The 20,403-nt window shown below is 66.9% G+C and overlaps 9 protein-coding genes across 9 annotated transcripts; 5 read left to right on the plus strand and 4 right to left on the minus strand.

The window, feature by feature from the left end:
- Positions 1-1,017: 1,017 nt before the first annotated feature.
- Positions 1,018-4,566, plus strand: FA09DRAFT_318294 (urease). The gene is made up of 13 exons (XM_025740901.1): positions 1,018-1,519; positions 1,576-1,620; positions 1,674-2,357; positions 2,411-2,520; positions 2,570-2,678; positions 2,732-2,780; positions 2,834-2,867; positions 2,922-3,178; positions 3,236-3,290; positions 3,343-3,409; positions 3,463-3,542; positions 3,596-3,715; positions 3,767-4,566. Exons 1-13 carry the CDS (start codon positions 1,285-1,287, stop codon positions 4,481-4,483), a joined length of 2,562 nt encoding a protein of 853 aa, XP_025598368.1. The 5' UTR covers positions 1,018-1,284; the 3' UTR covers positions 4,484-4,566.
- On the minus strand, positions 4,539-7,493 carry FA09DRAFT_307817 (hypothetical protein). The gene is made up of 5 exons (XM_025740567.1): positions 7,128-7,493; positions 5,923-6,920; positions 5,341-5,869; positions 5,172-5,283; positions 4,539-5,116 (listed from the first exon to the last, which is right to left on the minus strand). The coding sequence occupies exons 1-5, from the start codon at positions 7,476-7,478 to the stop codon at positions 4,623-4,625; spliced, it is 2,484 nt and encodes an 827-aa protein (XP_025598369.1). The 5' UTR covers positions 7,479-7,493; the 3' UTR covers positions 4,539-4,622.
- A 456-nt stretch (positions 7,494-7,949) lies between these two features.
- On the plus strand, positions 7,950-8,990 carry FA09DRAFT_338523 (putative QCR9-ubiquinol--cytochrome-c reductase subunit 9; the record flags this gene model as incomplete). The annotated part of the gene is made up of 4 exons (XM_025744114.1): positions 7,950-8,002; positions 8,130-8,217; positions 8,886-8,905; positions 8,969-8,990. 4 exons carry the CDS (start codon positions 7,950-7,952, stop codon positions 8,988-8,990), a joined length of 183 nt encoding a protein of 60 aa, XP_025598370.1.
- FA09DRAFT_16722 (hypothetical protein) lies at positions 8,919-9,758 on the minus strand. Its single transcript, XM_025739272.1, has one exon. The coding sequence runs from the start codon at positions 9,602-9,604 to the stop codon at positions 9,032-9,034; it is 573 nt and encodes a 190-aa protein (XP_025598371.1). The 5' UTR covers positions 9,605-9,758; the 3' UTR covers positions 8,919-9,031.
- Positions 9,759-9,845: 87 nt separating this feature from the next.
- On the plus strand, positions 9,846-10,911 carry FA09DRAFT_345946 (hypothetical protein; the record flags this gene model as incomplete). The annotated part of the gene is made up of 4 exons (XM_025744724.1): positions 9,846-9,984; positions 10,173-10,480; positions 10,539-10,651; positions 10,704-10,911. The coding sequence occupies 4 exons, from the start codon at positions 9,849-9,851 to the stop codon at positions 10,909-10,911; spliced, it is 765 nt and encodes a 254-aa protein (XP_025598372.1).
- A 14-nt stretch (positions 10,912-10,925) lies between these two features.
- FA09DRAFT_329728 (hypothetical protein) lies at positions 10,926-12,479 on the minus strand. The gene is made up of 2 exons (XM_025742294.1): positions 11,143-12,479; positions 10,926-11,088 (listed from the first exon to the last, which is right to left on the minus strand). The coding sequence occupies exons 1-2, from the start codon at positions 12,280-12,282 to the stop codon at positions 10,969-10,971; spliced, it is 1,260 nt and encodes a 419-aa protein (XP_025598373.1). The 5' UTR covers positions 12,283-12,479; the 3' UTR covers positions 10,926-10,968.
- Positions 12,480-12,698: 219 nt separating this feature from the next.
- FA09DRAFT_329730 (ClpP/crotonase) lies at positions 12,699-13,951 on the plus strand. Its single transcript, XM_025742295.1, has 4 exons — positions 12,699-13,014; positions 13,079-13,360; positions 13,415-13,617; positions 13,676-13,951. Exons 1-4 carry the CDS (start codon positions 12,716-12,718, stop codon positions 13,906-13,908), a joined length of 1,017 nt encoding a protein of 338 aa, XP_025598374.1. The 5' UTR covers positions 12,699-12,715; the 3' UTR covers positions 13,909-13,951.
- Positions 13,952-14,358: 407 nt separating this feature from the next.
- FA09DRAFT_329731 (hypothetical protein) lies at positions 14,359-18,667 on the plus strand. The gene is made up of 7 exons (XM_025742296.1): positions 14,359-14,942; positions 15,056-15,567; positions 15,624-15,876; positions 15,928-16,429; positions 16,483-16,643; positions 16,693-16,736; positions 16,793-18,667. Exons 1-7 carry the CDS (start codon positions 14,684-14,686, stop codon positions 18,596-18,598), a joined length of 3,537 nt encoding a protein of 1,178 aa, XP_025598375.1. The 5' UTR covers positions 14,359-14,683; the 3' UTR covers positions 18,599-18,667.
- FA09DRAFT_338528 (ClpP/crotonase) lies at positions 18,622-19,746 on the minus strand (the record flags this gene model as incomplete). Its single annotated transcript, XM_025744115.1, has 6 exons — positions 18,622-18,667; positions 18,728-18,768; positions 18,825-19,028; positions 19,092-19,137; positions 19,200-19,286; positions 19,346-19,746. 6 exons carry the CDS (start codon positions 19,744-19,746, stop codon positions 18,622-18,624), a joined length of 825 nt encoding a protein of 274 aa, XP_025598376.1.
- Between the last annotated feature and the right edge of the window lie 657 nt (positions 19,747-20,403).

The following is a 20,403-nucleotide window of genomic DNA, read 5'->3' on the forward strand; positions in this document are numbered from 1 at the left end:
GAGCGCTGCCCGTGTGAGCCGCAGCAGCAGCGCAGAGCAGAGCTTCCTGCCGTCTCAACCCTCCTCGGCGCCTTCGATCCATCTCCGCCCTCTGCGCTTGTCTGGCGGCCGTTGCTCCGCTCGCTCGGTCAGCAGCCGGGGGAAGGGACGACGCTGCGTGCGAAGCCGGGAGCGGCTGGAACCGCACCTGTGGGCCCTGCGTGCTTGCTTTCCTGGCAAGCATGCCTGGCAAGCTGCGGAGCGAGCGAGGTGGCAAGCGCGGCTGCCGAGCTGGCCGCGCTGTGTGCTGCGTGGCGCTGCTCGCTGCCGCTGCACGGTGCGGGAGAGGCGTCCCTCGGCGTCTGCGGCTGGCCCGCCGGCGGCATGTGCAGCGCACGGCATCAGCGCCGGCAGCAGCCGCAGCGTCCAGAGGCAGCGAGCGGCACCGCTGCCAGCAGCCTCGGCGGCTCCGTCTGCCCGTCCACGCTGCGGCATGCTGCGGCCTGCGAGCTGGCCTAAAAGCTCCGACCTCGCAGGCGTCAGCGAGCATAGGGGCAGCCGCAGCGTTCGGCACCGCCGCTCTGGACCCGCGATTCAACTTCTACGAGCGCCGCGCGACAGCGAGCGCGCGCCATCTGCCGCTGCAGCGCGGCAGTCAGAGCATGCGTGCAGCAGCCGCTGCAGGGCCATGCATGCAGACTTGATCAGCAGTGCAGCTCAGCGATGCACAGCGCTGCAGACGCACCTCTCGCCGTCACCTCGGCAGCGCAGCGTCAGCCTGCAGCGGTTTTGAGCGAGCCTTGCGTGCGCAAAAGAGCGGCGGCTCGGAGCAGGAGCTGCGGCAAACGCGGCGAGGCGGGGGGCGGAAGAGGGCACCTGCATGCTGAGCCGCAGCTGCACCAGCAAGCCCCTTGCATGGCACTTTACGCGTCGCGTGGGAGCCACATGCGCGACGCGAGGCGCCTCGCAGCAACGCAGCGACGCTGGCCCGCAGCGGCAGAGACGCCCCTTCGCACGCCGCCCATCGCGGCCTCCCCGGCGAGTTGGCCGCCCCTCGCGGTGGAACGTGCGTCAACCCCCGCAAGCGAGCGCCGCCACTGCTCCTGCTGCTCCCACGACGCCGGCATCGCGATCGAGCTGTGGAGGGTTGGAGCAGCGGGCGGGGATGCCTTTGAGGGGCAGAGCCGCACGTGATCTTATCTGGCTGTTCCCGCGCACTGAGGCTGCGCTCGGGCCGCACCGGATTTACCTTTCGCTCGCTCGACCGTGCTCCGTCTCCCACCTCATCATCCTCAAGCCGCAGCCATGCATCTCCTGCCGCGCGAGCGCGACAAGGTCTTCCTGCACCAGGTCGGCACGCTGGCGCAGAAGCGCCTGGCGCGCGGCCGCAAGCTCAACATCGCCGAGGCCACGGCGCTCATCGCGACGGTGCTGCAGGAGCGCATCCGCGACGGCGAGCACAGCGTCGCACAGCTGATGCAGCACGGCAAGACGCTCCTCGGCCGCGACCATGTGCTGCCGGGCGTGCCGGAGCTGCTGCGTGAGGCTGTCGTGGCATCCGTCTGCCTGCTTGCCCACTCACGCAGCTGCACGCAGACGAGGTCATGGTCGAGGGCACCTTCCACGACGGCTCCTTCCTGGGTGCGCTCGCAGCTCTCGAGGCGTCCGAGACTGTAGCTCACAGCTTGCCGTAGTGACTGTGCACGATCCCATCTGCACGCCGACCGGCTCACTGGCGGACGCGCTGTACGGCAGCTTCTTTCCGGCGCCCGACCAGAAGGTGTTCGCTCCGTACCAGCCGCCGACGTGGCTGCCCGGCGCCCTGCGCGTCAAGGAGAGCGGGCCCATCGTGCTCTGCCCATCACGCGCCCGCATCACGCTGCAGGTGACAAACACAGGCGACCGGCCCATCCAAGTCGGCTCGCACTACCCCTTCGCCGAGACGAACGGCGCGCTTCGCTTTGCGCGTCTCGCGGCGCTCGGCTACCGCCTGGACATCGCAGCGGGCACGGCCGTGCGCTTCGAGCCAGGCGACAGCAAGCCCGTGAATCTGGTCGCCATCGGCGGCGCCCGCGTGCTCGCTGGCGGCTCTGCGCTCTTCTCCGGCCCGATCGAGCAGCTCAACCTAGGTGACGCTGGGGCTCGTCAGGCTCTGCAGGCGCGCCTGTCGCAGGCCGGCTTCCTCGACGCAAGTCCCGACGAGTACGCGGCGCTCGCGGCTGCTGCTGCACCGCCCGCGCATCGTCTCAGTCGCGAGCAGTACGCCTCGCTGTACGGCCCTACCACGGGCGACCGGGTCCGCCTGGCCGACACTGAGCTGTGGATCGAGGTGGAGCGCGACCTGACGAGCTACGGAGACGAGTGCAAGTTCGGCGGAGGTCAGTCAGCGCGAAGGTCACCTTCCGCATCGCACTCACCGAGGCGTCTGCAGGCAAGGTGCTGCGCGACGGCATGGGTCAGGCCTCGGGCCGCTCGGACGCAGAGTGCCTGGACCTCGTCATCATCAACGCTCTGATCGTCGACTGGTCGGGCATCTACAAGGTACGTGTCCGCTCAGACATCAGCGGCATCATCGCTGACAGTAGCCTAGGCCGACATTGGCATCCGCGAAGGCTTCATCGTGGGCATTGGCAAGGCTGGCAACCCAGACATCATGGACGAGATCACCGAGGGCATGGTGGTCGGCAGCTGCACGGAAGGTGCGTCTGTTCGCGCAGCGGATCAGTTCATGGCTCACAGCCGCTGTGCCCAGTGATTGCTGGCGAGAAGCTCATCCTGACGGCGGGTGCGATTGATGCGCAGTGCGTCAGCTCGCTCGCGCCTGGTGGCCCCTATGCTGACGAGCGCCGCGCAGCGTGCACTTCATCTGCCCGGACATCTGCGAGGAGGTGAGCGTGCCGCTTCGTACACCAAGACCCGGCGCTGACCTGTACTCCTCACAGGCTCTGGCCACTGGCATCACCTCGGTCATCGGCGGCGGCACAGGCCCCTCTGCCGGCACTTCCGCCACGACGTGCACGCCGGGCAAGGACCAGCTGCGCGCCATGCTGCGTGCGACCGATGGCGTGCCGCTCAACTTCTGCTTCACGGGCAAAGGCAACGACAGCGGCGTGCCTGGCATCGTCGACCAGATCGAGGCGGGCTGCGCGGGCCTCAAGCTGCACGAGGACTGGGGCACGAGTCCTGCCGTCATCGACAAGTGAGCAGCAAGCGCAGGCTGCGAGATATCCTGCTGACGCTGCCTCGTTCTGCGCAGCGCGCTCTCCATCGCTGAGAAGTACGATGTGCAGATCAACATCCACACCGACACTGTCAGTCTCTTACGCGCTGCGGAATGCAACAGCCGCTGACCTAGCCTTGCAGCTGAACGAGTCGTCATTCGTGGAGGGCACCATTGCGGCGTTCAAGGGCCGCACGATTCACACGTATCGTGCGTACGCTCTATCGAGTCGCGAGAGCGCTGCTGATCACTTCTCCTATCAGACTCTGAGGGAGCTGGTGGCGGCCATGCGCCCGATATCATTCGGGTCTGCGGCGAGCCAAATGTGCTGCCGTCTAGCACCGTGCGTAGGACGCATCGTTGTATCTAGCTTGTCAGCTCACTCTGCTTCGCTAGAACCCAACGCGGCCCTATGCATCTAATACGCTCGACGAGCACCTGGACATGCTGATGGTCTGCCACCATCTCAGCAAAGACATCGCCGAGGACGTGGCCTTCGCAGACAGCCGCATTCGCGTGAGCAGCCCGAGATTTGTCGCTCCATCACGCTGCTGACACCCTTCCCAGGCCGAGACGGTGGCTGCGGAGGACGTGCTGCAGGACTCGGGCGCGATCAGCATCATCTCGTCCGACGCGCAGGCCATGGGCCGCGTCGGCGAGGTCGTGTCGCGCACCTGGCGCACTGCGGCCAAGATGCGCGAGCTGCGCGGGCCGCTGCCCGACGGCAAGGGCGGGCCCGATGCCGAGTTCCGCGACAACGAGCGGGTGAAGCGCTACGTCGCCAAGTACACGATCAACCCGGCCATCGTGCACGGCTTCTCGCACATCACCGGCTCGGTCGAGGTCGGCAAGCTGGCCGATCTCGTGCTGTATCGGCCCGAGTACTTCGGCACCAAGCCCGAGGTGGTCATCAAGGGCGGCCAGATCGCCTGGGCGCAGATGGGCGATGCCAACGCGTCCATCCCGACGGTGCAGCCCATCTACGGACGGCCCATGTACGGCGCCAAGGCGTCGGCTGCGCCGCACAACAGCTTCAACTTCGTCAGCCGCGCGTCGATCGAGCTGGGCAACATTGCCAGCTACGGCATCAGCAAGCGCGCCGCCGCCGTGCGCGGCTGCCGCACCGTGACGAAGCGCGACATGAAGCTCAACGACGCGCTGCCCGTGCTCACCGTCGATCCCGAGACGTACGACGTCACCGCCGACACGGGCAACGGGCCCGAGCTCTGCACCGTGCCGGCCGCCACGTCGCTGCCGATGACGCAGGCCAGCCACCTCTTCTAGCGCGTCCCTTCTCCCTCGTCACCGTAATGCAAGCGTCAAAGTCATGGGCCGAAGGGTGCCGTGTGATTGGATGCATGCTTGGTAAAGTAAAGTACAGATGAGGTGGGGTCTAGGGAATGAGGGCTGCGCCCTGCGCCGCCTAGCGGCGCATCGTGTTCTTGCTCGCCGAGCGGTTGGGGTCGCGGCGTCTGACGCGTCCGGAGCGCTGCTCCTCGCCGAGGCCTTCGGTGCCCACGCCTTCCTCGCGTCCGGCGCCGCGCGACAGGCCAGCGCCGAACTGCTCCTCGCCCTTGCGGCGCTTCTTCGCCGCATCGGGCCGCGCTTCGCGCTTCTCTGCCGAGGCGCGCGAGGGGTTCCACGTGAGCTCGCGGGCGCCCGCCTCGTCGCCGTCGGCGGCGTCGCGGCCGCGTCCAGCACTGGCGTTGGCACGCAGGCGCTCCTGGAAGGTGCGCGCCTTGCCGCTGGCGCCTCGCCCGGCGGAGACAGCAGGGCGCGCGTCGCCGTCGTCGTCGTCGTCGACCAGGCGGGCGCCGGCGCCAGTCTTGCGGTAGTCTCGCTGCGGGATGCCCGCCGCCTTCTCGAGGTCCTTGCGCCGCTGGCCCTGATGCTGACGAGGATCGAACTGTCCGAGGTCTGCAGAGATTGGTGAGCTTCGTGTCCCTGACGCAGAGACATCCGCCCGACTCACCTCCCTCGTCGGAACTGTCGCCGGAGCTGTCGGCGTCGCTCTCCTGATCCGGGTCGACGGACTCGCGGTCCGACGCATCGTCGAGCTCTTCGACGGCCGTCTTCTTGCCAGTCTGTAGGGATCGAGTCAGCACATCTGCAGCACTGCACGACTCAGACGCTCCACTCACGCCGCGCACAGCCGTGCTGGGGTTGAGCATGGCGAACTCGCGCGTCGTGTCGTCGATCTGGAACTCCGGGTTCGTGAAGAGGTCCTTGAATCGATCGTCGGCGAGGAGGTTGGCCGCCTCGGAGCTCTTGCTCTTCTTGCCGTCGCCACGCTCGGCCTCCTTCTGCGCAGCGAGCGCCTCTTCGGCCTCGGGATCCTTGCCGAGCTCCTTGGCCCGCTCGGCGCGCCGCTCGCGCTTCTTCTCCTCGCGGTCCGTCTCGCGGCGGACACGCTCGGCCAGCTCGCGGTTGACGCGCACGCCCTCGAGCTCCTTCTCGGCCCGCCGGATGCGCTGCAGGTCCTTTGGCGAAGCGCGGATGCGCGACTCGGCCGCCTTGTCGATGCGTGCCTGGATCGCGCGCTCGCGGGCGTCGGCGTAGGCAGTGGGGTTCGCAAGCAGGCGTGCCTTCTCGTAGAGGCGGAGAGACACAAAGTAGCCGTGCATGTACGGCCGCAGCAGGTCCGTGCCGATGAGGTGCGTCATTTGCAGGCTGTGGAGGTCAGAGTCAGCCGCTGCAGCAGGAAGGTCACCCAGCAGACGTACAGCTCGAGCTCGGCCTTGTCGATGAACTTGAAGTCCTCGTACACGCCCTTCTTGGAGCCCGTCTGCTCGTCGTCGATCTCATCGGTGAGCGTGTCGAGGAAGGAGCACCATGCCGGAGCTGGGCCCAGCGCCGGCACGTACCACGCGCCGCAGCGTGTGCCTTCGACAGTCGAGACGATGAGGCCGGAGCCCGGGATGTGGTGCACGCAGTTGAGATCGCCAAGGCTCGGGCCGGGCGTGATGCTGACGATGTTCTCCTCGGGCTGCTCCTTGCTCCACACCTTGATGACCTTTGAGTCGGCCGAGAGCACCGCATCGTGCGCCTCGGTGCGTGCGCTCCGCGACGTGGCGGCGCCGCGGTCGCCGGGCCACGAGAGCGACTTGATCGGCAGGCCGAAGCCCTGGTCCTTTTCTGCGTACGGCTTGGACATGCGCAGGTCGTAGAGCAGCACGTGGCCGGTGCTGGTGCCGACAGCGAGGTTCAGGCCATCCTCGGCGCTGCTCAGTGCCGACACGCTGAGGCCCTCGAGCGCCGCGCCGAGAGCGGCTTCGTCTTCTTGCCCCGTCAGCACGCCCGGCAGTCGCCGCTTGGCAGACTGCAGCGAGGCGTTGAGGACGCTCGGCACCGTGATGCCCAGACTCCCGGCGCGTGACCGCAGACGCGGATCCCACAGCTCGACGACACCCGTGCCCTCGGTGCCGAGGCTGATGAGGCCGTGCGCCGGGTTGACGTCAACAGCATTGCAGCCCGTGACCACGCCGGAGCTGCTGCCCTCGCCCAGGACGAACGGCTCCATGAAGCGCCCCTGGTCCAGGTTGAGCCTGTAGACCTCGCGCCCACGGGCGCCCACGAGCGCCGTCGCTGTGGGAAAGTGGTAGCCAAGCGCTCGACCAAACTTGGGGATGCGCAGGCGCGTGTGGTGGCCGCCTTGTGCGTGCAGCTCGAGCGTCCGGTCTGTCTGCAGATGCAGTGACTTGGTCCAGTCGTCTGACAAGAGCTGCAAGGGACGTGTCAGCACTAATGCAGCAACGTCCGTCACGTCCCACGCCAGCAGCATCGAGTCTCAGTTCCGTTTCGTCAGCATCGCCCGGAGGCTACGCTAATGTAGATAAGTTGTGATTGTATGATCATCTCTGACTCTCTCTCTCTGTCTCTGCTGTTGCCGCGCCTAGTCTCGCGCCACCGGGGCCCGCGCCGCACTCACGATAAAGTCGATGTTCTCGGCGTCGGTGTGCCGCTCAAACTTGAGGCTGAGCTGCTCGCACTCCCAGACGCGCATCTGCGGCTTGTACATGCCCGTGGCGACGATGTGCTGGCCGTCGCGTGTGCTGCGGATCACGTTGCTCGCCTCGGGAAACTCAAAGTCCTGGATGAGCTCGATGCGGCTGAGCTGCTCGTCGCGCGAGAGGGCGGCCTTGCGCTTCTTGCGCTTGTTGCTCGAGCCGTGCCGCTTGAGCAGGTCGGGCAGCGACGTGCCCGACGCCGTCGTCGTCGAGCCGCTGCCGCCGCCGCCGCCGGACACGACGTACACGCGCGAGGAGCTCGCTGTTGCCATGGCGGCAGGGGTGGGTGAGGGAGCAGAGCGAAGCCGGGCGCGAAGGAGCGCCGGTGGCTCGAGCTGGGCTGCCAGCCAGACTTTTTGCCGCATGCCGCGCACGTGACCTCGGGCGGCGCGCGCCGACTCCCGGCCCTCGCCGCACCGCCCAGCAGGCGCCCAGCACCTGGCGCCCCTCTCGGCCGCCTGCACGCTCATGACAGCTGACAGAGCGATGAGGCAAGCAGCAGCTCGAAGTCTTCACTGCCATGTACACATCTGGCGGTCACGGCGAGGAAATGCTCTGCTTTGGAATGCGCCGCGCCAGTTCGCTCGCGGTTGGCTGGGCGCCGCGCCGCATGCCGCGCCGCGCGGTGGTGTCGTCGCTGTGGGCGCGGCGGGGCGTGAGCGCGGCGGCGCGCGGCAAGGCGAGACGAAGCCTTGTTGGCGCTTGCTGTCCGACCACGAACCCTCTCCCACACGTCGCCCACCATGGCTCTCGCTCAGACTGTCTACCAGACCGTGTTCAAGCGCAACTCCGTCTTGTGCGTCGCCGTGCCGCCGATGCGCTCGGCGCTGCTCTGCTTTGGCTGGGCCCCTGCTGACCCGTTCATACCCACTTCTGCACCCCCTTTGCTTGCGCTTCGCTCCCTGCTGCGCGCACGTCTGCAGCGTCGGCACCGTCTTCTTCGGCGCCTTCGCATTCGGCATCGGCTTCGACACCGTGTCGCAGAAGCTGTGGGACTCGCACAACCGCGGCGTGAGTGCAGCTTGCTGGCGGCAGGGCTTGGGCCTCGACGTGCTGGACAAGGAGCGGCAGCCGTACGGTGCTGGCCGGGGAGAGCGGCCCCACATCACGGTCCCTAGTAGCCGATAGGAGGCCGCGCATGGGAGCTTGCGCCTGTGCACTGCTGTTCAGCGAAAGAGGCCCAGGTCGGCGAGAGGACGCTGCTTGGGCACAGCAGCAAGGCGCACGCGCAGAGACTCGACAGGTCGGAGATGCCTGCGCTGCCAGCTGGGATCCGGACATCAGTGCGCTGGAAACGCCGCTTGCCGTGCACCTCGTCGGCTGCTCGGCAACCCTGGTCCAGAACCTGCAGGCTAGGCCCGGCCCGGCTGGTCGCCTTGCTAGATCTTCCGCGCCGAGCGCACTGCACAGCCTTGCGCCATGACTCGCGGGAGGGAGCAATGCCTCTCAGCCGCGCACAGCAGCGCTCGTATGGCTACTCAGCTGTGCTTGCCCCTCGCTGTCCGCAAGAGACAGTGCGCGTGCAGCTACGCTGGCCGGCGTCTCTGTGCGCAGGCTGGTGTGTGTCGTGAGAGAGTGTCTTCACGGTCGGTGTCTCCTGCAGCTCTCGACAACGGCGCTGTCTTGCCCGACCTCCACGTTTACGAGACAGCCTGCTGACCATGCCTCCCGGCGAGCAGAAGCAATGGAAGGACATCCGGTGAGGCCTTGCCGTCGCTTCTCGACTTCTATCCCGCATGCTAACTGCCGCCGCCTCTCGCAGTGACAAGATCACCAGCAACTAAGCGTGTTGCCGAAGCGAAGTGTGTCGGCTTGCGGGATGCTGCTAGAGGCCAAGCCTGTGCTGTCGCTGCCGAGTCGATGCAATTGAGCTCTTTTTGCGAAGGAAAGTCGACGCCGGTGTTGCGAGCGTTTGACGGCAGCGGTGCTGGTCGCAGTGCTCGCAGTCGGCTTGCGCATGAGGGGCTCGTGCTGTTGTGGCTGACTCGACAGCATGGCGGAGTGACCGAGTCTGAGCAGATCTGGCACCTGCAGGGGTACAGGTGCCTCGAGCCATAGGGGCTCTCACCCAGCGAGCGTCGGAGCTCGCAGGGCCACCGCAGGACTGCGGACCACCTTTCAAATGCGCCTCTGAGGTCTCACCGTGCCCAAGACCTGAGAGGCGAGAGCCATTGAGGGGTGAGCAAGGCTGATCATCGTCGAGCTCGCGCAACCGGGCAGCATGCAAGGCAAACAGCCTCGGGTGCGATGCTCTCCAGCCGCGCGTCGTCCGTGCCAGGCCATACGGCGCATCAGCGTTCAAAGCCTGGGACCAGATGTGGATTGAAGTCGCTCGACACGTGCGAGGTGAAGAGGCACTGATTTTGATGCCAAACGCTCGCCAGCAAGAGGCGAGCATGGCGCTCAGGCGGCTGGGATGGCCGCGAGGCGGCGAGCGTGCTGCATGCGTCTCGGACGCCGCGGCAGCTCACAGGGCGGCGTGGCGCGCCCCGGCAGCGGCGAGCCGGCGGGCCGCCTCCACGTTCGAGCTGCCTTGCGGCGGCCGCTGAACGTGCGCGCGCGTGGCCTCATCAGGCGCCAGCTGCTGTGCTCCTTCCCGTCCCACCACCACACTCGGACCTTCAACACCGCCAGTGCTCCGCATGTCCCTCTCGCCGCCCGCAAAGACGGCCGCCGCCGCGCTCTACCTTGGCGGGCTGGCCGCGTGCCGCTACGGCTTCGCTGCGCTGCCGCAGCTGAACGGGCTCAACGGCCGCGACGTCGAGGCTGAGTTCGCAGGTGAGTGGCGCACACATGCCTGAGAAGGGAGCGGTCTGCAGTCGTCTCGCTTGGTCGTCGCGACGCTGTGCGAGCCCGAAGCTGTTTGCACGCCGTGGGGGGCCGCAGCCAGACATGTGCTCAGAGCTGGCGAGCCTGGCAGCCTGCTGTGCGACAGGTGCCGAATCCGCAGACTGACGACCCTGCAGGGCACTACCAGTTCCTCACGATCGTGTCGCTCTGGGCTACGCAGGCCACGATGGTCCTCTCGCTTGCAGCGCTCGTCGTGCCGGCGCTGGCGCTGCCCAAGACGTTCCTGTCCGTCTCGGTGCTGCCCGTCGAGGTGCTCGTCTCGCTCCTCTACTGGTCGCTGCACTTCATCAACCCGGATCTGCTCGTGCCGCCAAAGATGGTGCCGGACCCCAACAGCCCGGGGCAGATGATCGCCCAGCGCGTCCACCTGCCGCTGGACATCGACATGAGCATGCACCTCGCTCCCGCAGTCATTCTGCTGGCGGTGCGTCGCATGCGTTCTGCGGCGCACAAGGCTCGGCTGACGCTCTCTCTGCCTGCAGGACTTTCTCGTCTTCTCGCCGCCGTTTCCCAAGCGCCTGCGGCCCGCGCTGATCTGCGGCGCTGCGACGCTGGGCTACTGTCTCTGGGCCGAGTACTGCAACTCGATCAACGGGTGCGTGGCCTCTTTGGCAGTGTCCCCGCATGCTCCTCACACCGCTCCGCAGCCGCTTCGCGTACCCCTTGCTCGACATCCTGCCGCCGCCAGCACGTGGCGCTCTGTACCTCGGCTGCGCGGCCACGATGATGGGCGTGCTGGCCGTCGCCCGTGCCGCGCACGCAAGCGTGGACAAGCAGCTTGGCCGCGTCTGGACCGAGCAGCCGGCAGACGAGACAGCCAAGCGCCTGAAGCAGAAGGCCAAGAAGAAGCTGTGAGACAAACGGACGGACACCGGACTCAGTCTACTGCTACCTGCATGCATGCTGCAATGCCTATCTGTATACATGCACGCTGCTGCCTTCCGCGGACCCCAACGTCCGCACCTCGGTCCGCTCTGCGCCGCTGACGGCCCCGTCTACGCACACCAAGGACCTGGTGTCGGCGCTAGCATGCTGCGTGCGATGTGCGTCAGCGCCGTGCTGGCGATGGCTGCACTGCGGACTCACGGCAACCCAGTCGTAGCCCTGCGCCCGGTAGTACTCGAACACGAGGGGGCCAGCGCCATCACTGCCGATCCGCCCGGGCTCCTCGCCGCCAGACTCGGCGTACCGCATGTCGACATGCGCGCCCTTCTCGTACATCTTGCCCGTCAGCGGCCAAAGTACCTCCTGAGCGAATGCCGCGCGCACGTCCTCAGCGGCGGTGCCGTGCCACGCGCGTCCCGCGAGCTTGCGCTGCACGCACGGGCTGCGAAGAGGGCGGATGAGTAGCACGTCGAGATCGCCAGGTGGGCGGGCCAGAGGACTCGGCGGTTCGGCGCCGACGAGAGAGCCAAAGGGCGCAGGCACGAAGGTGGGCTCGAGACGGTCGGTGCTCATCGCGGTGAGGTAGATGACTGGGCCATCGAGCGTACTGTCCTCGCCAGAGAGAGCTTTGAAGGCCTGCGTGGCCGGGTCGTACACTCGGGCATTGCCGTGTAGCGTGAGCGTGCCGGCATGCCAGACGGTGCTGTTCTGCCGCGCCGCAATCTTGAAGCGCTCCACGCCGGGGTGCGAGGCTCGCAGTGCTTCAGCATCGTGCAGGATGGCTGCGTGAAGCGCGTGGGACACGACGAGATGTGCCAGCGCTGTCTTCTGTGCATCGCCGTGGGAGGGGCGGACGCGAGAGAGAGTCAGCGGCACCAGCTGGCCGCTCTGTGAGAGGAGCGCGTCGAGCGAGTGCAGCCGCCATGCGTCATCTTCGGAGTTCTCAGCGACAGCCGCAGCAGCTGCTGCCTCTGGATACAGGCCTGCGTAGAGGGCATTCGCCGTGCCCGTCGGGATCAGGGCGAGGCGCACGGCCAGTCCGCGGCCTTCGGCGTCGTAGAGGCCATTGAGCACCTCGCCCGTGGTGCCGTCGCCGCCGAGCAGCACGGCGACGAGTCCTGCGTCGTCCGAGGAGCTGCTGCTGCCGGCCTGCTGCCCGGTGCTGCGCAGCTCACGCCCGATCCTGGCGCCGTCGCCGGCGGACTGCGTGCTGTGTCGCTGCACGGCGATGCCGGCGCTGCGCAGGCGTGCGAGCACGACGGCCTCGAGGCGCTTGCTGACGCCCGGCGCACCGGCTGCGGCGTTGACGATGAGATGCACTTGCTGCGGACAACTGCTCATGCTGCTGTGAGGTTGTGGTGGGAGAGCAAGTGATGGGCGTGTCGCGGCGCACGACGCACGTCCGGCGCGAGCTCGCACGCCATCGCAGCGCCGGCCGCACGCCTCCACACCGCCGGGCGAGAGATGCACGCACAGCTTTCGAAAGCATGGCGTCTCGAGTTGACAGGGTCCGCTGTCTGAATGAATGCAACTCTGACGGCAAGCTGACTTGATGAAGCTGCTTCTCGCGCCAAGAGGCACAGACGGTGCGGTGCGGTGCAGCGGCAGCGGCGGCAGGCGCAGCGTCTGCCCAAGATGCGGCGGGTGCTGCGGCCGGGAGCCCGCGGGTCCTTCCCCGCATTCGCGTCCGGCAGCCGGCCCGCGGTGAGGCCGTGCTCCTCGTTCGACAGCACGCAGTGCCCCTTCGCTCCGCACCACATCCACCGCCTCAACGATGCTGCTGCGTCCTCTCGCCGCTCTTGCGCGCACCGCACCGCGCTGCGCGCGTCGCTACTCCACCGACCGGCCGCTCGTGACGCTTACCCGTCTGTCCGACTCGCCGCTCGCCGCCGCATCGCGCCAGGCAGTCTCGCCGGCGCCGGGCGCGCCCGACGCCCGTGCCGCCGCCTACGAGCCCGAGCTCGACGGCGGCATCTCGCTGCTCACGCTCGACCGCGCGCCGGCACGCAATGCGATCAGCATGCAGCTGCTGGCCGAGCTGGAGGAGTGTGTTGAGGCGGCTCGCGGCGATGGGTGAGTGACCCAGCTGCGCTCCAGCAGTGCCTGACGAGCAGCTTCGCTGACATGCAAAGGGCAGCACTCGCGTCCTCGTCATCCGCTCGCTCGTGCCCTCGACTTTCTGCGCCGGTGCAGACCTGCGCGAGCGCAAGGGCATGACGCCCGCCCAGGTCGACACATTCCTCCTCGCGCTGCGGCGCACGCTCAGCAGCATTGAGCGTCTGCCTTTCCCGTGCCTTGCCGCACTGGACGGTACGGCGCTCGGCGGCGGCCTCGAGCTGGCTCTTTGTGCGGACGTGCGCATCGCCGGCCCCGGTGCGCGCCTGGGCTTGACAGAGACAAGGCTGGGCATCATCCCGGGGTGAGTGTCGTGCCTGCATGCTGCACTTGCGGCGCTTGCTGACGGCCCTGACAGTGCTGGTGGCACCCACCGTCTCACTCGTCTCGTGGGTCCAGCACGCGCCAAGGACCTCATCTTCTCCGCACGCATCCTCGATGGCCAGACGGCGCATGCGCTCGGCGTCGTGGAGCACTACGCGCCGGCCTACAACGGCGGCGAGGGCGGCGACGAGGCGCTGATGGCGGCTGTTGCGTCTGCGCGGCAGATGGCGGGCAACGGTGCGCGCTGCGTTGAGCCATCGGACCTCCTATGCTGACTGCCTCTCTCCTTCCGCAGGGCCGCTGGCGCTCAAGGCTGCCAAGCTGGCCATCGACCGAGGCGAGGGCATGGACACGTGCGTCATGTGCCTTCCCTTTTGTGGCCAGCATCGGCTGACCTCTGACTTCTGCAGCGAGACGGCGCTGGACTGGGAGCGCGCTTGCTACGACCGCCTCATGGGCACGCAGGACCGCCTCGAGGGCCTGCGCGCCTTTGCAGAGAAGCGGCGGCCACGCTACACGGGCGAGTAGGTGCAGCTGCTTGCTTGCAATTGAAGCATGCGCAGTGCAGTCGAAATGTCTAGCAAGCTGCTGGCATACAGCAGTGTATCTTGCTGGCGGCGCCATTGTAAGGTGCGCTTGTCATGCGTTGGTGTCGCTTGGGCAGCGTCTCCAGGCATCCGCCGGCAGTGGCTTTTGAAGCTGGTCTGAAGCGCGATTCTTCTCAGAGACTGGAGTTGATGATGGGGCTGTGCATGGCTCGACGAGACAAGCCCCCCGCTGAGGCTTCTGATGATCTCGACTGGCGCACAGGGGGTCAGGCGTCCGGAGCGCGGGGTACCCGCATCGTGGATCGCGCCGACGCGGCGGCGGCGCGCGCGGCGCGGCCGTGCACAGCCTCTCGCGCGCGGCGGGCCCTGGCGGTGCTTCCTTCCTTCTCCACACCGCGCTGCTCTCGCTCCGCTCCGCCCCCCCATAGTCCTCTCGTCCAGCGGCAGCATCACCTACTCACTCTACAGCACATCTCGAGCGAGCCTCGAGCTCTCGTCGCACTCCGCGAGCAGACACGACGGGCTGCGGCTAGTCCACTCGTTTGCCAGGCCAACGCGTCGTCCTTCCCCGCGGTCGTGTGACGCGTCACCCGGCGTAGACGCGCCGCTCCGGCTCCGAGCCCGTGCCTTCAACGCTTCATCTGCAAGCACACAGCCACGAACGTCTGTCTTCCGACCTCTATCTCTGCATGCCAGCCGTCAAGCCGCGGGTCATCTTCCTTTGAGCGTCTCGACGCTCCTCTCGAGGAGGCACGATGCTGGTGTACGCTCGCGATGCGCCGCGCGCCCTCGTGCTCGTCGCCGCCTCGTTCGAGCCGTCATCAGCAGCATCGAGTGCAGCGGGCGGCACGGCCCTGGTCATTTCGACGGCGCTCGATGGCCGCAGTACGGGTACTGGCGCTGCACGCGCCGTCATCGAGATGCTGCCTGCCAATCGCGTGGACTTGGCGGCGTGCTCGCGGCTGAGCATGAAGCCGGCGATGGGATGTCTAGGACTGATGAATGTCGGAGCAGGTGAGTCTTCGGTGTGGGGCGCATAGAGAGTATGCAGGCATGCCATAGGAGCAGGGCAAATCGCTGTACCAGACACGTCTCATCGGACTGCGACTGACTGCCGCACCGGCCAGACCTCTTCCTGGCGGTAGTGTCGACCAGCGTCTCCGTCGGCAACATCCGGCCCTCAGAGAACGTGCAGCGCATCACTTCGGTCGACTTCTACTGCGTCAATCGCTCTGCCTTCGACGAGACCTTGACTGGTGATCTGCTCGGCGATGCGCCCGGGCCGCTCGACCCACAAGGCTACGCTGCACCACTGGGCGGCGAGCCTGTGGGGTCGCAGATGCAGCAGCAGGCAGAGCACCCGTGTGCCTCGCTTCGCAAGCTGCTGGCCACCGGCACGTTCTACTATCCCGCCCGCGCCTCCTTTGACCTCTCGAGCCGCCTTGATCGGCGATACGTGCGCGGCCCGGCGAAGGCAGTCACAGCCGCCAGCTCACATCGGCGCGAAGAGGTGCAGCATGACATCTCGAGCTACGACGGCCGCTTCGTGTGGAACAGCTACATGATTGAGCCGATGATGGACTTTCGCAGCAGACTGGAGACGGAGGAGCGCCGCAAGCTGGACAGAGAGTGCTTCCTGGTGCGTAACGTGAGCTTTGTGCACGACTGCGCCGGCGCTAACGAGCCACCTCTCAGCTGCTCGTTATTCAAGGCTTCGTTGCTACGTTTGAGTGGCCGTCCGCTGGCCTCGCCACCGGCGCACATCCTTCGCGCGCGGGCACGACGCTGGCACTCGTCAGCCGACTGAGCTGGAAGCGAGCCGGCACGCGCTTCAACACGCGCGGCATCGATGACGATGGCAACGTCGCCAACTTTGTCGAGTCCGAGACGCTCGTGACGCACGAGTCGGTCAGCGTCAGCCACACGCAGGTCCGTGGCAGCGTGCCGCGTGAGTGATGTGCTTCCCGCCCAGCACGACATGCGCTGACAACCTCTGCAGTCTTTTGGGAGCAGCAGGGTCTGCAGGCGTTCAATGCGCGCATCCAGATCTCACGCCCCCGGATAGCGTCGCAGCCTGCGTTCGACCGACACTTTGCCGAGCTGATCTCGCAGTACCGGGCCGTGCACTGCATCAACCTGCTCGGCACGCGCGATGCCGAGATGATCCTCTCTGCCGCGTACGCCGAGCACGTGCGCAACTCCAGTGCCGAGCTGCTGCTCGACTCGCAGAAGCCTGCAGTGCACGGACTCGCCACGCAGCCAGACGTGGGCGATACGGACGAGCCGCTCGACTACGACAAGCTCGGCCTGACCAACTTCGACTTTCACCAGACCAGCAAGCTGCAGGGCGGCCTGGACGGCGTGCGCAATGAGCTCAAGTATCTCGGGCCCGTGCAGCTCAAGAAGAAGGCGTTCCTCTACACTGTCGTCGTCGACGGCGGCGAGAACGAGGGCGTGTACCGCCGGCAGGGCGGCGTGTTCAGGACAAACTGCCTAGACTGGTGAGTCTGCGCGTCTGGCCCCTCATGAGCCTTGCTAAGCCTCCTGCGCGCAGCTTGGATCGCACCAACGTCGTCGAAGACATGATCTCGCAGGCTGCACTCGAGTCCTTCTTTGACAGCGCCGCCAAGCACAACGAGACCTTTGAGCCGTTCCGCAGCCCTGCGCATGCGGTGTGGGCGCATCACCGCGTCATGTGGGCAGAGAACGGTGATGGTGAGTTCTCAGGGTCTGCTACATGAACGTCCGCTGACGAAGATGCCAGCCCTGAGCAAGATCTACGCTGGCACTGGCGCACTCAACACCAGCGTGAGTGGCGTGGCTGCGCAGCCTGTCGCGTTGACACTGACTGCTGCCCTCGGCAGTACACGCGCGCCGGGAGCGGCAAGAAGACCATCGGCGGCTTCCTCAGCGACGCAGCGAAGAGCGCCGGACGCATGTACATCAACAACTTCCAGGACAAGAGCAAGCAGAACGTCATCGACGCGCTGCTCGGCAACATGGCCAACCAGCGGCCCGTCAGCGTGTATGATCCGCTGCACGACTCCGTCGCCGCCGAGCTGGTGGAGCGGCTCGACGAGTACTCAACGACGCGCGAGCTGTCCATCCACGTAGGCACCTGGAATCTCGCTGGACGGGGGCCCATGGGCGAGTCGCTCCTGCCCTGGCTCTTCCCGCACGGCTCGTCTGTGGAGCCCGACGTCTTCGCGCTGGGCTTTCAAGAGGTAGTGCCGCTGACGCCGCAGCAGATCCTCATGACGGATCCGGACAAGATCCGTGTCTGGGAGGGCATCATCGTCAACACGCTGTCGCAGCGGCCCGACAAGAAGTCCGACTACGTCTTGCTGCGCAGCGAACAGCTCGTCGGCACGGCGCTGCTTGTGCTTGTCAAGGAGTCGCTGATCGGCAGCGTGCGGCAGGTGGAGGGCGCGTCGAAGAAGACGGGCTTGAAAGGCATGAGCGGCAACAAGGGCGGCGTGGCCATCCGCCTCAGCTTCTTCGACACGACCGTCTGCTTCGTCACGGCGCACTTTGCCGCCGGCACCTCGAACGTCGACGAGCGCAACGCCGACTACTGGACCATCTCGCGGGGACTGGCGTTCCAGCGCGGGCGCACCGTCACGAGCCACGACCACGTCGTCTGGCTGGGCGACTTCAACTACCGCATCGACTTGCCGAACGAGGCTGTGCGTCCGCTGTGCGCCGCCGGCGACGTGGCACAGCTGTACGCGCGCGACCAGCTCGCCCGAGCGCGGGCCGCAAACGCCGTGTTTACGGGCTACGAGGAGGGCGCGGTGAGCTTCCTGCCGACGTACAAGTACGACCTCAACTCGGCGCTCTACGACTCGTCGGAGAAGATGCGTGTGCCCTCGTGGACCGACCGCATTCTCTACCGCGGGCCTCGTCCAGCGGCCCTACAGCAGACGGCTTACGGCCGCGCCGAGCTGCGGACGAGCGACCACCGGCCAGTCTTTGCCACATTCAGGGCCGAGGCACGCGTCTTTGACCACGAGCGGCGCAACGCTATCCGTCGCACGCTGCTCTCGGCTGGCAAGGCACAGTCGGCGCGTGGCGGCGGGCTGCTTGCGTCGGCTGTGCGCCTGTCGTCGGACAGCAGCGAGTATGACGAGGACCTGCCGGAGCCTTCCAGCGACACGCAGAACTGGTGGGACAAGGCAGGCAGCAGCTCAGACTCGGACGACGGCGACGCCTCGTCGGGCTCGGAGCTGAGCGCCGGCGACAGCGAGGGCACCCTCTCGGGCAATCCCTTCCAGCGCACACGGCACGACCGCTCGCGCACCGCGTCGCCCAACGGAGCGCCAGCTCGCCGTGTGCCACCTCGGCCGCCGCAGCGGGGTGCGACGATCCGGGCGCATGCTCGTACGCCATCGGGCGCAGCGCGAGAGGCGAGCGACGCTCGCGCTGCGGCTTCAGTGCCACCTCCCATCCCTGCCAAGCCGCGCTTAGACGGAGCTTCGGACGCAGCCTCGGCACAAGCACAGCCAGTCAAGCCAACGCCACCAGCGCCGCCACCACGCCCAGGCCTCGGGTCACGCTCGACGAGCTACAGCTCGATCCACTCTGCCCGCTCCCTGATGGACTCCAACTCGGACGAGGAGGAGGAGAAGAAGAGCCTCAAGCTGGGCCGAAAGCTGGAGTCCTTGACGTAATATACAGACATTCCAGGGGTCGCTCAGAGCTTCGAGCCGGTCGTGAGCACGTCGAGCGCGTCGGAGTTGCTGTTGTCGAGCCACGGCGTCAGCATTGCTCGCGCGCACGGACGGGTCAAGAGCACTCACGTCTTGCGCAGAATGGCCAGCTGCGGCTCGTAGAGCACGAGCTGCAGCGATTCTCATCAGCGTCGGGCCTGCAGCGCTCGTCCGCAGCCTCACTCACCTTGTTTGAGCCATAGCAGTCCTTGGCCGCCTTGGGCGCCAGCTTCTTCGCCAGCTCAATGGACGTCTCGAGCGTCTTGGCACCGCCGCCCTGCTCGCCCTTGGCGGGGCTGAGCACGTCGACGATGTGGTGCGCGTGCAGATCGGGGCCAGCGAAGCGGTGGCCCTCGAGGATGATCTTGCGCATCAGCGCTGGGTTGGTGATCTGCCCGCCGCAATGGGCGAGCGTCAAAAAGAGGCATTGCGAGGCTTCGTCGTGCTCGCTCACCTTTGCTGCAAGCGCGGCGTGCAGACCCGGCGGCACCTGTGCTCCGCTGCAGTCGCGCCAGTGTCAGCCATTAGTTCTGCCAGGACAGAGCAGGGACCGGGCACGCACAAGTCGATCTCGTTCATCGCAGCAAAGCCCTTGTTGGCCGACATGACGCGGTAGTCGTGCGCCGCGATCAGGCCGAAGCCAGCAGCGCTGCGGAGCATGACGTGAGTCTCTCAGCGATGCAGCAGTCCGTCGCGCCGCGCACTCACAAGGCATGGCCATTGACGCTGGCAATCGTCGGGATGGGGAACGAGAGCAGCCGCTCGTACGCCGGGAAGAGGCACTCGTCGAAGAAGGTGGCGTCGGCGATGGCCGCCTCAAAGTCGAGGCCGTTGGAGTAGAACTTGTTGCTCTTGTTGCTCTCATCGACGACGCCCGTGGTGATGAGTGCGGCGCCCTGGGCGCCCGCCTCTTCGCCGGCAATGCTGTCCCACTGCTGCCACACGTGCACCAGCGCCTCGTTGAGCGCCGTAAGAAAGTCGCGCGTGAGGCGGTTGTCGGGCGTGTGGGCACCGAGGAAACGCAAGATGTAGATGCGCGGCGACTGGCTGTGCTCCTCGAGCGTGAGGAGTGCCTTGCCCGAGGAGGGGAAGCTGGTGCTGGCGGGCATGCTGGCGCGCGTGTGCTGCTGTGCGATGGCGAAGTGTGGGATGCGAGGCAGCGAGATGCGTGTGTGGTGCGACGGGAGAGAGGTGGCCGTGCGGAGGACACGTGGAGGAGGACGAGGAGCGGCGATGCGGGGAAGCAGCCGGCGCAGCATGTCGGGGCGTGACAGCAGGAGGCGCAGCCGCACACAGGCACAGCAGCCACAGCGGGGCGCGCTCCGGGCCGGCAGCAAGCAGCATGCCGGCCGCGCGCCGCCTCGAGCTCCTCGCCCTCTCACGCAGCAGATGCAGCCCTCTCCGCATCGTCGCGGCCGCCGCATCACATACGTCTGCAGCACTCAGGGACAAGCTGATCTCGATCGTTTCATTGAATACGCAGGTTCGACGGCGGCAGACACCCTAACACAGCTCTTCAGGCGCCGACGAACTGGAAGGCCGTGCACTTTGCGCGCCCGCGCCTTGCCGGCATCTCGCTGCGAGCGAGGAGCCAGACGCACATGCAGGCGGCCGAGTGATGAGGCACAGTGGAGTCTGGGCGCCGGAGCCATCTGTACGCCTGCCGAATACTTCGCACGGCCGGCCCGCAGCGCACAAGGCAAGAAGACACAGCGCTCTGGGACTGCCTCAGCCTGCGTGCACTATGGCGCGCACAGCTTCGTCCT

Source organism: Tilletiopsis washingtonensis (genome assembly GCF_003144115.1).
Source record: "Tilletiopsis washingtonensis strain MCA 4186 unplaced genomic scaffold FA09scaffold_10, whole genome shotgun sequence".
NCBI lineage: Eukaryota > Fungi > Basidiomycota > Exobasidiomycetes > Entylomatales > Tilletiopsis > Tilletiopsis washingtonensis.